This window comes from Schistocerca americana, chromosome 8 (assembly GCF_021461395.2).
Source record: "Schistocerca americana isolate TAMUIC-IGC-003095 chromosome 8, iqSchAmer2.1, whole genome shotgun sequence".
Classification (NCBI taxonomy): domain Eukaryota; kingdom Metazoa; phylum Arthropoda; class Insecta; order Orthoptera; family Acrididae; genus Schistocerca; species Schistocerca americana.
Window position 1 is genome coordinate 473234192 of NC_060126.1, and position 14478 is coordinate 473248669.

The window sequence follows — 14478 nt, forward strand, 5'->3', positions numbered from 1 at the left end:
TTTGTCAAGAATACCGGACGGTAGATTTGTCGATCACTTCTGCTACCCTTCTTATAGATGGGTGTGACCTGCGCCTTTTTCCGAGAGCTGGGCACGGATTTTTGTTCGAGGGTTCTATGATAGATTATAATGAAAAGAAGGGCTAACTCAGCCGCAAATTCAGTGTAGAATCTGACAGCGACCCCATCGGGGCCTGGAGCTCTGTTCAATTTTAGCAATTTCAGCTGTTTCTCAACAAATGAGCTGTAGAAATGAGTGCAACACTCGGCTATGTTGCAGAGCGCTGTACTGTGCTGCTGCTGTTGCCGCTACCTCGCTGACCGTGTTGTCCCCTACCTTGCAGATGCTGTGGACACACGTGGTGCTGCTGTCGGCGGCGTGCAGCGTGCTGGCGACGCCCCTGGCGCGCGCCTACTCGTACGACAAGGTGCTGTCGCTGTCGCTACTCTTCTACGAGGCGCAGCGGTCGGGCCGGCTGCCCGCCGACAACCGCATCAGCTGGAGGGGCGACAGCGCGCTCGAGGACCGCGGGCAGCGCGGAGAGGACCTGTCCGGCGGCTACTACGACGGTGAGTCAGCTCGCTGGTCGCATGTGGTCGTTCTCATATACGCTATAGGCATGCGTATTCAAATCCAGAGATATGTAAACAGGCACAATACGGCACTGCGGTCGGCAACGCCTATGTAAAACAATAAGTGTCTGGCGCACTTGCTAGATCGGTTACCGCTGCTACAATGGCATGCTATCAAGATTTAAGTGATGAAAGTTGTAAGACGTCGTGGTCTCCTGACCTTCAGTGCTTATATATTCCGCCCTCACAATCATGTTCCACACATCAAGACGCTTCATTCGAACCCAAACTCGGTAAGATAAAGTCAGTGTTGTATGAATTCGTGTAAACGATATGCAATTCACAAGCGAGCGCACCGTGGTTGAAATACTCGAGGCTGCCGTGCACACATACATTCCAGACACGACGGTCACAGAGGCTTTTAGTTCGGGAGAGAGGCCGCACAACGGGACGCCGGTCCCTTCAGAGGACGACCCAGCCGGTGTCAGCCGGTGACCGCCCGTAGCGGACAGCGTGGGCCCGAGTGAAAAGGGGGAACGACCCCGTGTTCGGCTTAAAAGCAAATTCCGCTACATTGTGTGGGAGCGGCCAGCCTACGCATTCTTTACACATAGCACGCAGTTTCAGAGATTTTCACAGGGAGATAGCAAAGCGCCAAACGCCAATGCTACAGATTTCTGGGTTGGTCGCCTTAAACGAAACGTCATTCTCCCGTTTTAGAAGAGCAATGCTGATTGGCAGACGATATTTCTGAGGCCTTGAGCTGAAGGAATAATGGAAGAGACCGAAAGATATACCCCTTCACGTCTGGCGTGGAGAGGCGCCGTTCCTTTGTCGCTCTTGGAGCGAGAACACGTAACGAGAGCGTGCGCGCTCGTACATGGACTCGAAAATGCGAGGAACAAGTCTCTCCTCAGTACTTCACTGGGAGAGTACCTCTGTCGAGAGCGAATCAAAGGGCGACTCTATATTGAGTCCTTGCGATTAAGCGTTGTTCACTGTGTTGGCCACCACACTTATTGTGCGGTGTGATCGGACAGAATTATAGTTAAACGCCTGCGAGCGAATTTTGAGTGGCATCGCGGTGGACTGGTTATCTGACCAGTGTACCACGCCAATAGTTAGACTAGGGGCGAATAGGAATCCTTGACTTCATCAAGGCGTAGGGAGAGTTTGATTGGCGAAGGTCAATCCAGATAGAACGAGAGTTATCTTATTTGTCAGCAGCGAGCGGCGCAGACAACAGTCATCGCAGCTTACGGTATTCTGCGCTAAAGCTATTGCGAGCCCCATATTTCCTCCACAACAGTACACTTCACTGCATTTCACATGCGACAGCCTCGACCGTACCTAGGAACATTCTAAAGGATAATTATTCAAGTTGAGCAGGCGCGCCACTCAGCCATTCTGCCAAGTCAATAACAATCTTAAACTTTTTATAGAAATTTCATCAACGAATTCTATCCTCGAAAGGTAACTTCACATTCCAAAAAGAACCAGGATATAACTTGTTCAATTCATAACTAAAAGTGCCATTGTGATTTCGCAGAATTTTTGCAAAATAAATAATAACTTTCGTTAGTTCCGTGTTTTTCTTACAGTAACTAACACTTCTCCAATACCCAAGTATCCCACTAGTTACGTAAGAAATTTTGTGAATTTTTGTGTCATTTCCTTACAGCGGACGACTCCAGAAGATATTTATTGCTGAAAGTTTTTCAGGCATTTCTCTTTAGACCGTTAGGAGCGTCTGTCTGACTTCTGTAGTAGTGTGGGGGTGGGAATTGCATCTTGCAGGAGCCACAGGGTAAGGGGTACATCTCAGATTAATCCGTTGCGCAGAATAACAGAATAATAGATCTACCCCACACCCCAGAAAGTCTCTTCGGGTTTGCTGCCGGATCCTAAAACCAACTTGACTCGATATTTCGGCGATCCAACTGGTCGCCATCTTCAGGAAAACGCTGCTTCTGCTGATGAGTCCCGCTGAGAACTGACGCCAGGCTGCAGATCGACGTCCTGTAAAGGCCACCGCCCAGTACACGGCGTATGCGCCGCCCATCACCGTTGCTGCCCTCCAAGATAGGGATGTGGCGCCGCCCTTAGTGGAACACTGCTGCCAACGACATATCGCACTCAGGGCCGCACCGAAGAACGTTCAATTTTGATGCGAGATAATACGGGATTCCACGTTTTGCTAAGAGGAAACCCATTGTCTCTGTTGATCAAATTATCAGCCAACCTAATTTCAATCGCCTCTTCATAGATCCTAAGAGTTGTCATCCACCACACGAACGCAGTGGCGTCCTTAGGACTTTGGTACGGAGAGCGTATGCCATTTCCGACGCGTACAGCTTAACCCAAGAACTTGGGCATTTGATGGCTGTTTTTAAGGAAAATGGATATTCCGAGAAGCAGATTCGTCGGGCTATGGAGTTTGGACCATCTTCGGAGGTGTATGAAGAGGAACATAGATCTGTGGCCTTTCTTCCTTATGCTGGAAGCTTATCGTTTAAGATTGGACGAATTTTAACATTAAGATTGTGTTCCGTCCACCTTCTAAGTTTAGGGCAGTGCTCGGCTCTGTGAAAGATGATTTGGGGCTTAGGAAATCCGGTGTGTGCAAAATTCCGTGTCAATGTGGGAAAGCTTACACTGGCCGTTCGATTCGCACAGAGCAGGACAGGTGTGTGGAACATCGCCGTCATACGAGGCTGCAACAGCCGGAAAAATCGGCTGTAGCAGAACACTGCTTAAATGACGGACACAGTATGAAATTTGATGAAACTGTAGTAGTTGCCAACATTTCTGATTTTTGGAACAGTGTCTATAAAGAGGCGATTGAAATTAGGTTGGCTGATAATTTGATCAACAGAGACAAGACGTGGAATCCTGTATTATCTCGCATCAAAATTGAGCGTTCTTCGGTGCGGCCCTGAGTGCGATATAACGTTGCCAGCAGTGTTCCACTAAGGGCGGCGCCACCTCCCTGTCTTGGAGTGCAGCAACCGTGATGGGCGGCGCATACTCCGTGTACTGAACGGTGGCCTATATAGGACGCCCATTTGCACCCTGGCGTCAGTTCTCAGCGGGACTCATCAGCAGAAGCAGCATTTTCCTGAAGATGGTGACCAGTTGGATCGCCGAAATATCGAGTCAAGTTGATTTTAGGATCCGGCAGCAAACCCGAAGAGACTTTCAAAACTTATTACGACGGGAAAGCCTACGTAATCACAAGATTTAAGTGAGTTTGAACGTGGTGTTATAGTCAGAGCACGAGCGATGGGACACATCTCCGAGATAGCGATGAAATGGGGATTTCCCCGTACGACCATTTCACGAGTGTACCGTAAATATCATGAACCCGGTAAAACAACAGATAACCGACATCGCAGCCGCCGGAAAAAGATCCTGCAAGAGCAGGATCAACAACGATTGAAGAGAATGGTTCTACGTGACAGAAGTGCAACCCTTCCGCAAATCGCTGCAGATTTCGTTGCTGGGCCACCAACAAGTGTCAGCGTGCGAACCATTCAACGAAACATCATCAATATGGGCTTTCGGTGCAGAAAGCCCACTCGTGCACCCTTGATGACAGCACGACACAAAACTTTACGCCTCGCCAGGACCCTTCAACACCGACATTGGACTGTTGACGACTGGAAAGATGTTTCCTGTTGGGACGAGTCTCGTTCCAAATTGTATCGAGTGGATGGACGTGTACGGGTAAGGAGACAACGTCATGAATCTATGGACCCTGCATGTCAGCTGGAGGAGGCTCTGTAATGGTGTGGGGCGTGTGCAGTTGGAGTGATGTGGGACGCCTGATACGTTTTGATACTTCTCTGACAGTTGACACGTACATAAGCATCCTGTCTGATCACCTGCATCCATTCAAGTCCATTGTGCATTTCGATGGATTTGGTCAATTCCAGCAGGAGAAAGCGACACCCTGAAAGTCCTGAATTGCTAAAGAGTGGCTCCAGGAACACTCTTCTGATATGAAACATTTCCGCTGGGCACCAAATTCCCCGGACATGAACATTATTTAGCATATTTGGGATGCCTTTCAACGTGCTGTTCATAATAGATCTCCACCCCTTCGTACTGCTCACCATCTGCAGCATCGTCGACAGGACTGACTGCGGACCTTTGGTACAGAGCCTAGTGGAGGGTCTGAATCAGAGGCTGAGACGGTTCTGCGACCATGTGGGCTGCAGATTCCTCGACTTGCGCCATAGGGTGGTGGGGTTTCGGGTTCCGCTGATAGGTCAGGAGTCCACTACACGCAACAAGCGGCTACACGGGTAGCAGGGGTTGTGTGGCGTGGGCTGGGCGGTTTTTTAGGTTAGATGGCCTTGGGCAAGTACAGAAAGGGCAACAGCCTCAACGGGTGCGGGGCAAAGTCAGGACATGCGGGGACCAAGCAGCAATCGGTATTGTAATTGTCAACTGTCGAAGCTGCGTTGGTAAAGTACCGGAACTTCAAGCGCTGATAGAAAGCACCGAAGTTGAAATCGTTATAGGTACAGAAAGCTGGCTGAAGCCAGAGATAAATTCTGCCGAAATTTTTACAAAGGTACAGACGGTGTTTAGAAAGGATAGATTGCATGCAACCGGTGGTGGAGTATTCGTCGCTGTTAGTAGTAGTTTATCCTGTAGTGAAGTAGAAGTGGATAGTTCCTGTTAATTATTATGGGTGGAGGTTACACTCAACAACCGAGCTAGGTTAATAATTGGCTCCTTTTACCGACCTCCCGACTCAGCAGCATTAGTGGCAGAACAACTGAGAGAAAATTTGGAATACATTTCACATAAATTTTTTCAGCATGTTACAGTCTTAGGTGGAGATTTCAATTTACCAGATATAGACTGGGACACTCAGATGTTTAGGACGGGTGGTAGGGACAGAGCATCGAGTGACATTATACTGAGTGCACTATCCGAAAATTACCTCGAGCAATTAAACAGAGAACCGACTCGTGGAGATAACATCTTGGACCTACTGATAACAAACAGACCCGAACTTTTCGACTCTGTATGTGCAGAACAGGGAATCAGTGATCATAAGGCCGTTGCAGCATCCCTGAATATGGAAGTTAATAGGAATATAAAAAAAGGGAGGAAGGTTTATCTGTTTAGCAAGAGTAATACAAGGCAGATTTCAGACTACCTAACAGATCATAACGAAACTTTCTGTTCCGACACTGACAATGTTGAATGTTTATGGAAAAAGTTCAAGGCAATCGTAAAATTCGTTTTAGACAGGTACGTGCTGAGTAAAACTGTGAGGGACGGGAAAAACCCACCGTGGTACAACAACAAAGTTAGGAAACTACTGCGAAAGCAAAGAGAGCTTCACTCCAAGTTTAAACGCAGCCAAAACCTCTCAGACAAACAGAAGCTAAACGATGTCAAAGTTAGCGTAAGGAGGGCTACGCATGAAGCGTTCAGTGAATTCGAAAGTAAAATTCTATGTACCGACTTGACAGAAAATCCTAGGAAGTTCTGGTCTTACGTTAAATCAGTAAGTGGCTCGAAACAGCATATCCAGACACTACGGGATGATGATGGCATTGAAACAGAGGATGACACGCGTAAAGCTGAAATACTAAACACCTTTTTCCAAAGCTGTTTCACAGATGAAGACCGCACTGCAGTTCCTTCTCTAAATCCTCGCACAAACGAAAAAATGGCTGACATCGAAATAAGTGTCCAAGGAATAGAAAAGCAACTGGAATCACTCAACAGAGGAAAGTCCACTGGACCTGACGGGATACCAATTCGATTCTACACAGAGTACGCGAAAGAATTTGCCCCCCTTCTAACAGCCGTGTACCGCAAGTCTCTAGAGGAACGGAGGGTTCCAAATGACTGGAAAAGAGCACAGGTAGTCCCAGTCTTCAAGAAGGGTCGTCGAGCAGATGCGCAAAACTATAGACCTATATCTCTGACGTCGATCTGTTGTAGAATTTTAGAACATGTTTTTTGCTCGAGTATCATGTCGTTTTTGGAAACCCAGAATCTACTATGTAGGAATCAGCATGGACTCCGGAAACAGCGATCGTGTGAGACCCAACTCGCTTTATTTGTTCATGAGACCCAGAAAATATTAGATACAGGCTCCCAGGTAGATGCTATTTTTCTTGACTTCCGGAAGGCGTTCGATACAGTTCCGCACTGTCGCCTGATAAACAAAGTAAGAGCCTACGGAATATCAGACCAGCTGTGTGGCTGGATTGAAGAGTTTTTAGCAAACAGAACACAGCATGTTGTTATCAATGGAGAGACGTCTACAGACGTTAAAGTAACCTCTGGCGTGCCACAGGGGAGTGTTATGGGACCATTGCTTTTCACAATATATATAAATGACCTAGTAGATAGTGTCGGAAGTTCCACGCGGCTTTTCGCGGATGATGCTGTAGTATACAGAGACGTTGCAGCATTAGAAAATTGTAGCGAAATGCAGGAAGATCTGCAGCGGATAGGCACTTGGTGCAGGGAGTGGCAACTGTCCCTTAACATAGACAAATGTAATGTATTGCGAATACATAGAAAGAAGGATCCTTTATTGTATGATTATATGATAGCGGAACAAACACTGGTAGCAGTTACTTCTGTAAAATATCTGGGAGTATGCGTGCGGAACGATTTGAAGTGGAATGATCATATAAAAAATTGTTGGTGAGGCGGGTACCAGGTTGAGATTCATTGGGAGAGTGCTTAGAAAATGTAGTCCATCAACAAAGGAGGTCGCTTACAAAACACTCGTTCGACCTATACTTGAGTATTGCTCATCAGTGTGGGATCCGTACCAGATCGGGTTGACGGAGGAGATAGAGAAGATACAAAGAAGAGCGGCGCGTTTCGTCACTGGGTTATTTGGTAACCGTGATAGTTACGGAGATGTTTAATAAACTCAAGTGGCAGACTCTGCAAGAGAGGCGCTCTGCATCGCGGTGTAGCTTGCTCGCCAGCTTTCGAGATGGTGCGTTTCTGAATGAGGTATCGAATATATTGCTTCCCCCTACTTATACCTCCCGTGGAGATCACGAATGTAAAATTAGAGAGATTAGAGCGCGCACGGAGGCTTTCAGATAGTCGTTCTTCCCGCGAACCATACGCGACTGGAACAGGAAAGGGAGGTAATGACAGTGGCACGTAAAGTGCCCTCCGCCACACACCGTTGGGTGGCTTGCGGAGTATAAATGTAGATGTAGATGTACTGTTACGGATTTATGGATAGTCATGGAGAATTCATGGTGTCAATTCCCTCCAGCACTACTCCAGACATTAGACGAGTACATGCCAAGTCGTGTTGTGACACTTCTGCGTGCTCAAAAAAATGGCTCTGAGCCCTATGGGACTTAACATCTGAGGTCATCAGTCCCCTAGAACTTAGAACTACTTAAACCTAACTAACCTAAGGACATCACACACATCCATGCCCGAGGCAGGATTCGAACCTGCGACCGTAGCAGGAGCGCAGTTCTGGACTGAAGTGCCTAGAACCGCTCGGCCACAGCGGCCGGCTTCGAACTGGTCCCACACGCGTTCACCGGGAGTAAGGAAGATTATTGTTTAACGTTTCATCGACAGCTTTGTCATTAGAGACGGAGCAGAAGCTCGGATATGGAAAGGATGGGGAAGGAAATCGGCCGAGACCTTTTCGAAGTGACTGTGCGGCATTTCCGTTAAGCGATTTGAACCGTCGTCCTCCAGAATGCGAATCCAGTGTGCTAACCATTGCGGCACCTCGCTTGTTGTATCGGGGACAGGTATAGGGATTTCGCTGGCCATACGCGTACATCAGCAGCACGGATGCAGTTTGTTAGAGATATGTGTCACGCGTGGGCGAGCAGTGTCGTGTTGAAAAGAAGCACCATCGTATTCACGCGTGAGAGGCAATGCGTAAGGGCGCGGGACGTTCGTGACATACAGCTGTGCCATCAGAGTCCATTCAGACAATACCAGCCGTGACCTCACATCATACGTCACAGCACCGAGACACGGGGCGCACGAGGTATACTGGTCCTGCAACGAACTTGTGACGTCACACTAGTCGGCTCGAGGCCCACGAGAAAGACAGGCCGCGGCGCGTACGTCACGAAGGTAGGCCTGACCTCGCTCACTCGCTTAACTCAACGGGAAAAATGCGTTTCTGAACCTGTTACTTCGCAGCTGGGTGGGCACGTACTAACGAGAATTGCATCTTCTACTGGAATCTGCTATTATGAAGTCTTACTCATTACTAATCGTACAACAAGATTTAAAATCAATTCTCGACATAAATGGTAAACGGCTTGTTTATAGCATTTAGTATCTTCCGTGTAACAGTCCTCATTTCATAGATGATGTGGTGTCTATGCAACTGATAATCATTTTGGTATGATTTTAATTGTATTGTACCCCAGTACAGCCGCAACGAATTATTAGGAGGTCTATGGACTCCCTATCATTGTAGGATTAATAACAGCAAGTTCCCATAGTAGTGGATTCCAGCAGAAGATGCAATTCTCTATTGTACATAGACGCTAATGACGAGTAAACAGGTGTAGAAACGCAGTTTGTCTGCTGAGTTGAGCGAGCTTGGCCTACCTTCGTGACGTACGTGCCGCGGCCTGCCTTTCACGTAGGCCTCGAGTCGGCTTGTCCGCCACACTTCGTAAACGCTCGGCTCCGTGCAGGGCCCACGGGAAATCAGTAGGCAATTGAAAAGGTACCCATTAAAGGTCGTAGATTCATCCTGTACTGTCGAGAGCGTGGATGGATTTAAACGCGCAGTCAAGAATTTTAAATTTGGGTAAAATAGTTACTCCCTCCCCGCCGGTTACGGCTGCTGGCATTCGTAAGACCTGGTCTGTGCTGTGTCGTGACGTACGCGACATAACATGTCACTCTCGTTGGGCTCGACCTCACACCATGACGTCTGATGTAACACCGCTGTGCCTCTCCGAAACACTGGAAGAACAGAACCTCTAACCGACGATGGTCATCCAGCGCAGTGCGGACCCATGATTCATCGCTGATTAAGAACCGATCCCATTCGCCAGTAGATCACGCTTACCGGTGACGGCAGCACCACGGAAGGAGCCGTTTCTGTTGTGGTGCTACTGCCAACGCTCATTCCCTAGTGCGACTGCTGCGGGAAGCCAGAATGCTGAAAGCCAGTTATTTGTTTCCAGATGGCAGGCGCAGACGTGACAACGCTACGATGAGTTTTGTGCACAACACCGTAATTCTCTCTTGTGGTGGTGACACTTGTTCGACAGGCACCCTGACGACGAGTGGGGCATATTTATTTTACAGCTGCCAACATGAGTAACGTAGAGGTAAATATCCTCGGAGTCGATGGTTCAAATGGCTCTGAGCACTATGGGACTTAACTACTTTGGTCACCAGTCCCCTAGAACTTAGAACTACTTAAACCTAAGGACATCACACACATCCATGCCCGAGGCACGATTCGAACCTGCGGCCGTAGCGGTCGCGCGGTTCCAGACTGTAGCGCCTAGAACCGCTCGGCCACTCCAGCCGGCTCCTCGGAGTAGTGAAGCAACTTAAATCACTTAATAAAAGCACGTCTTCTGCTCCATACTGTATACCAATCAGGTTCCTTTCGGAGTATGCTGATGCATTAGCTCCATACTTAACGACCATATACAACCGTTCGCTCGACGAAAGATCCATACCCAAAGACTGGAAAGTTGCACAGGTCACACCAATATTCAAGAAAGGTAGTATGAGTAATCCACTAAATTACAGGCCCATATCCTTAACGTCGATATGCAGTATGATTTTGGAACATACACTGTTTTCGAACATTATGAATTACCTCGAAGTAAAACTGTCTACTGACACACACTCAACATGGGTTTAGAAAATATCGTTCCTGTGAAACACAACGACCTCTTCATTCACGTGAAGTGTTGAGTGCTATTGACAAGGGATTTCAGATCGATTCCGTATTTCTGGATTTGCGAGAGGCTTTTGACACTGCACCACAAAGCGGCTTGTAGTGAAATTGCGTGCTTATGGGATATCGTCACAGTTATGTGACTGGATTTGTGATTTCATGTCAGGGAGGTCACAGTACATAGTAACTGACGCAAAGTCATCGAGTAAAACAGAAGTGATTTCTGGCGTTCCCCAAGGGAGTGTTATAGCCCTTTGCTGTTCCTTATCTGTATAAACGATTTGGGAGACAATCTGAGCAGCCGTCTTCGGTTGTTTGCAGATGACGCTGTCGTTTATCGACCAATAAAGTCATCGGAAGGTCAAAACAAACTGAAAAACGATTTTGAAAAGATATCTCAATGGTGCGAAAATTGGCAGTTGACCCTGAATAACGAAAAGTGCGAGGTCCTCCACATGAGTGCTAAAAGGAACTCGTTAAACTTCGGTTACACGATAAATCAGTCTAATCTAAAGGCCGTAAATTCAACTAAATACCTAGGTATTACAATTACAAACAACTTAAATTGGAAGGAACACATAGAAAATGTTATGAGGAAGGCTAACCAAAGACTGTGTTTTATTGGTAGGACACTTAGAAAATGTAACAGACTTACTAAGGAGACTGCCTACACTACGCTTGTCCGTCCTCTTTTAGAATACTGCTGCGCGGTGTGGGATCCTTACCAGATAGCACTGACGGAGTACATCGCAAAAGTTCAAAGAAGGGCAGCATGTTTTGTATTATCGCGAAATGTGGGAGAGAGGTCACTGAAATGATACAGGATTTGGGCTGGACAGCCGGCCGGAGTGGCCGTGCGGTTCTAGGCGCTACAGTCTGGAACCGAGCGACCGCTACGGTCGCAGGTTTGAATCCTGCCTCGGGCATGGATGTGTGTGATGTCCTTAGGTTAGTTAGGTTTAATTAGTTCTAAGTTCTAGGAGAATGCTGACCTCAGAAGTTGTCCCATCGTTCTCAGAGCCATTTGAACCAATTTTGCAGAGTATCCGCGTAGATGTACATGTAGATGTTCGTTTTAGTGTGTTATCTGTAAAAAAAAAAAAAAAAAAAAAGAACAGACCGAATGTCGCACATAATGAATGAAACAAATAATATTTTAACATAATTTCTAATGTTTTAGTAATAACTAAGCATCATGCTATTTAAGGGAGGAAAAATCGACGTAGAATAACTACATTAAAAGAAAGACATCACAGTAACTAAAAAAAAGGAAAAGTGTTCGTACTACCATTCGGCCATCCGGAATCCAGAAGGCTCGCACTAGTGATCTACACTGGTGTCCAAAATTAAAGCAACAGACTGCTATTTCCCTGTCCTGTGTCTAATTCACATGTCTGTACGATAGTGTTCCGCACGGAAGATGGCGATGCGGTCCACAGACAACCACGCCAACGATGACGTCAGAGCACAAAGCAAATGGGGTAGTGCTTCCCGGGTAGTCTCAAGCCACAACCGCTGTGTGCACAGTCACAGACGGTGCAGTATGTCACAGAGAAGACGCCTACCAAACTCTCTGCGGTGGAGGGACATAGGAAGAATGGAATCAAGACACTCGCAAACTGATGTGGCCAGATGGCTTAATGAGAATCGTTCTGTTGTTTCTCGGATGTGGCGACAGATAATAGAGACCGAAACTGTTCCCGAAGACCAGGGCAGGGCCGACCACGAGTGACATCAGAAAGAGAGGACCGTTATTTGGCAGTAAGGACACGACGGTACCGCCTTAGTACTACACAGCAACTGGCATCTGACCTCGCAGCATCCACTGGACTCGTTGTGTCGAGGCAAACGGTGTACGCAGAGTGGCATTTACTGTCGGAGAGCTGCTGTATGTGTGCCTCTAATGGGTCTTCACAGAAAGGAATGTCTAGAGTGGTGTCGTCAACGTGTCACCTGGACTGTCGAAAGTGGACCAATGCTCTTTTCATAGATGAGTCTTATTTGGTCTGTAGAGTGATTCTCGGCGGATTTGCATGTGGAGGGAACGTTGAGCACAATTTCGGCACACAAACATTGTGGAAAGAGACCGGTATCGGGGAAGATCCCTAATGTTGTGGGCAGGGATTATCTTGACCTCCTGAACACCTCTTCATGGAATTGTATGGGTAAATTTGCGAGGTTTAACTTCTTTCTGGTATGGTGGGCAGATTTTGGGACCTCATGTGCGGCTGTCTGCGAGGTACTGTGGACCCGGGTTTCGCGCTGACGACGATAATGCTCGACCTCATAGAGCATGGGTGGTTGATTTATTCTTCTAAATGGAAGATACTGTACGTGTAGCATGGCCTGCTCACTCTCCCGACTTGAATCCCACAGAGCACGTGTGGGATCCACTAGGGAGACAGGTTTGCATCTCGTCAGCATCCACAAACCACTCTCCAAGATTTGCCAGTAGCTCTGCGGGAAGAATAGGCGTTGTTGCCTCAACATGACATTGGGGACATCATTCACAGCGTGTCCCCTTGCTGTCAGGCTCGTATTGCTGCCACAGCTGGTCATATCCCATGCTGAGCGCATTAACCAGTTTTCGGAACGTGTGTGTAAATCCTTTAAGTTGGTAAAAGCTAAGAACATTTTTTTCCCACCGTTATACATGTTGCAGTTGTTAACATTATGTATTCTTTACATTGATTCCATATTACTATAACCCGTGTATACTGTTTTATGGAAGAGTGTTGATGCCAAAGATCAAGGCACTTTCAGGTCAGCTACTTGGGACAAGGGTTCAAATCCTGACTTATGCTTTGTTAGCTGCAACGTAACTGGCTTTCCCATCAACACCACAAGGAAAGTGATAGATGCCTTTCCTCACAGCCAACACAGACCTGTAATAATACAAATTGGCTGCACTGTTCCTGGCATACGATCAACTCCGCATGCTCGATGGAATTTCCAGAAAGCCGATTGGATGAAGTTTTCAACGGAACTGGATAAGACCATTCGATGGATACCTCCATCACATAATAACTATCAACGCTTCATTGGTGCAGTAACAGCAACAGCTAAAAAGAGTATGCCAAGAGGATACCGAAAAGAATATGTTCCAGGATGGAATGAGGAAAGTGAAACACTGTACCAATACTTCCAGCAAAGTGGTGACCCAGAGATAGCTACGGAACTATTGTCCACCTTCGACATGTCTCGGAGGCAGAAATGAGCAGAAACAGTCAAAACTATGGACTTTACCCACTCGAGCACGAAAGCACGGAGTCTTCTGAAAAAACTGGGAGGAAGTGCACCAACATGCAGAAAAAATTCCGAAGTAACACCAGACCAAATTGCTTCCCACATCATTACCGCCTCATCTGAGTATACCCATCCCTTCACAGTTTCAGACATTGACTCTGGACTGAAGGACCTCAAACCTCTTAAGGCACCTGGATTCGATGGTATCCACCCAGAATTCCTGATCCATATGGGAGGAAAAGCTAATAAATGGCTGGCAGAATTCTTCACTGACATCCTGCTGACTGGTCAACTTCCATCTGAGTTTAAAAAGGTGAAGATAATATCTGATCTGAAACCTGGCAAACCCAGCAACAAGGTAGAAAACTATCGCCCCATTTCCCTACTCAGCTGCTGCTACAAGCTTTTTGAAAGGCTAATACATAACAGAAGAAGTAGCGCTATCTTAGAGAACGTTCCAGTTGATCAGGCAGGCTTCAGACCAGGGCGTAGCTGCTGCGACCAAGTATTGTCTCTCACATCCTTCATAGAGTCAGGATACCAAATGAAGCAGAAAACATCTGTGGCATTTGTTGATCTAACTGCCGCTATCGACACTGTGTGGAGGGAAGGCTTTATCTGCAAATTTCTCCGCATCATACCCTGCAGAACAATGGCTCGACTGATTAACAGCATGCTAAGTGATCGGAAGTTTCAGGTAATCACTGGAAGCAACATAAGTAAGGAGAGGAAGCTGAACAACGG

The 14478-nt window shown here is 47.1% G+C and overlaps 1 protein-coding gene across 1 annotated transcript in view; it reads left to right on the plus strand.

The window, feature by feature from the left end:
- LOC124544740 (endoglucanase E-4-like) overlaps nt 1-14478 on the plus strand; it is a 383436-nt gene that overhangs the window by 237026 nt on the left and 131932 nt on the right. Inside the window, exon 2 of the mRNA XM_047123399.1 lies at nt 344-569. Within this exon, the coding sequence (XP_046979355.1) occupies nt 344-569 (226 nt within the window). The remainder of the gene's footprint in view (nt 1-343; nt 570-14478) is intronic.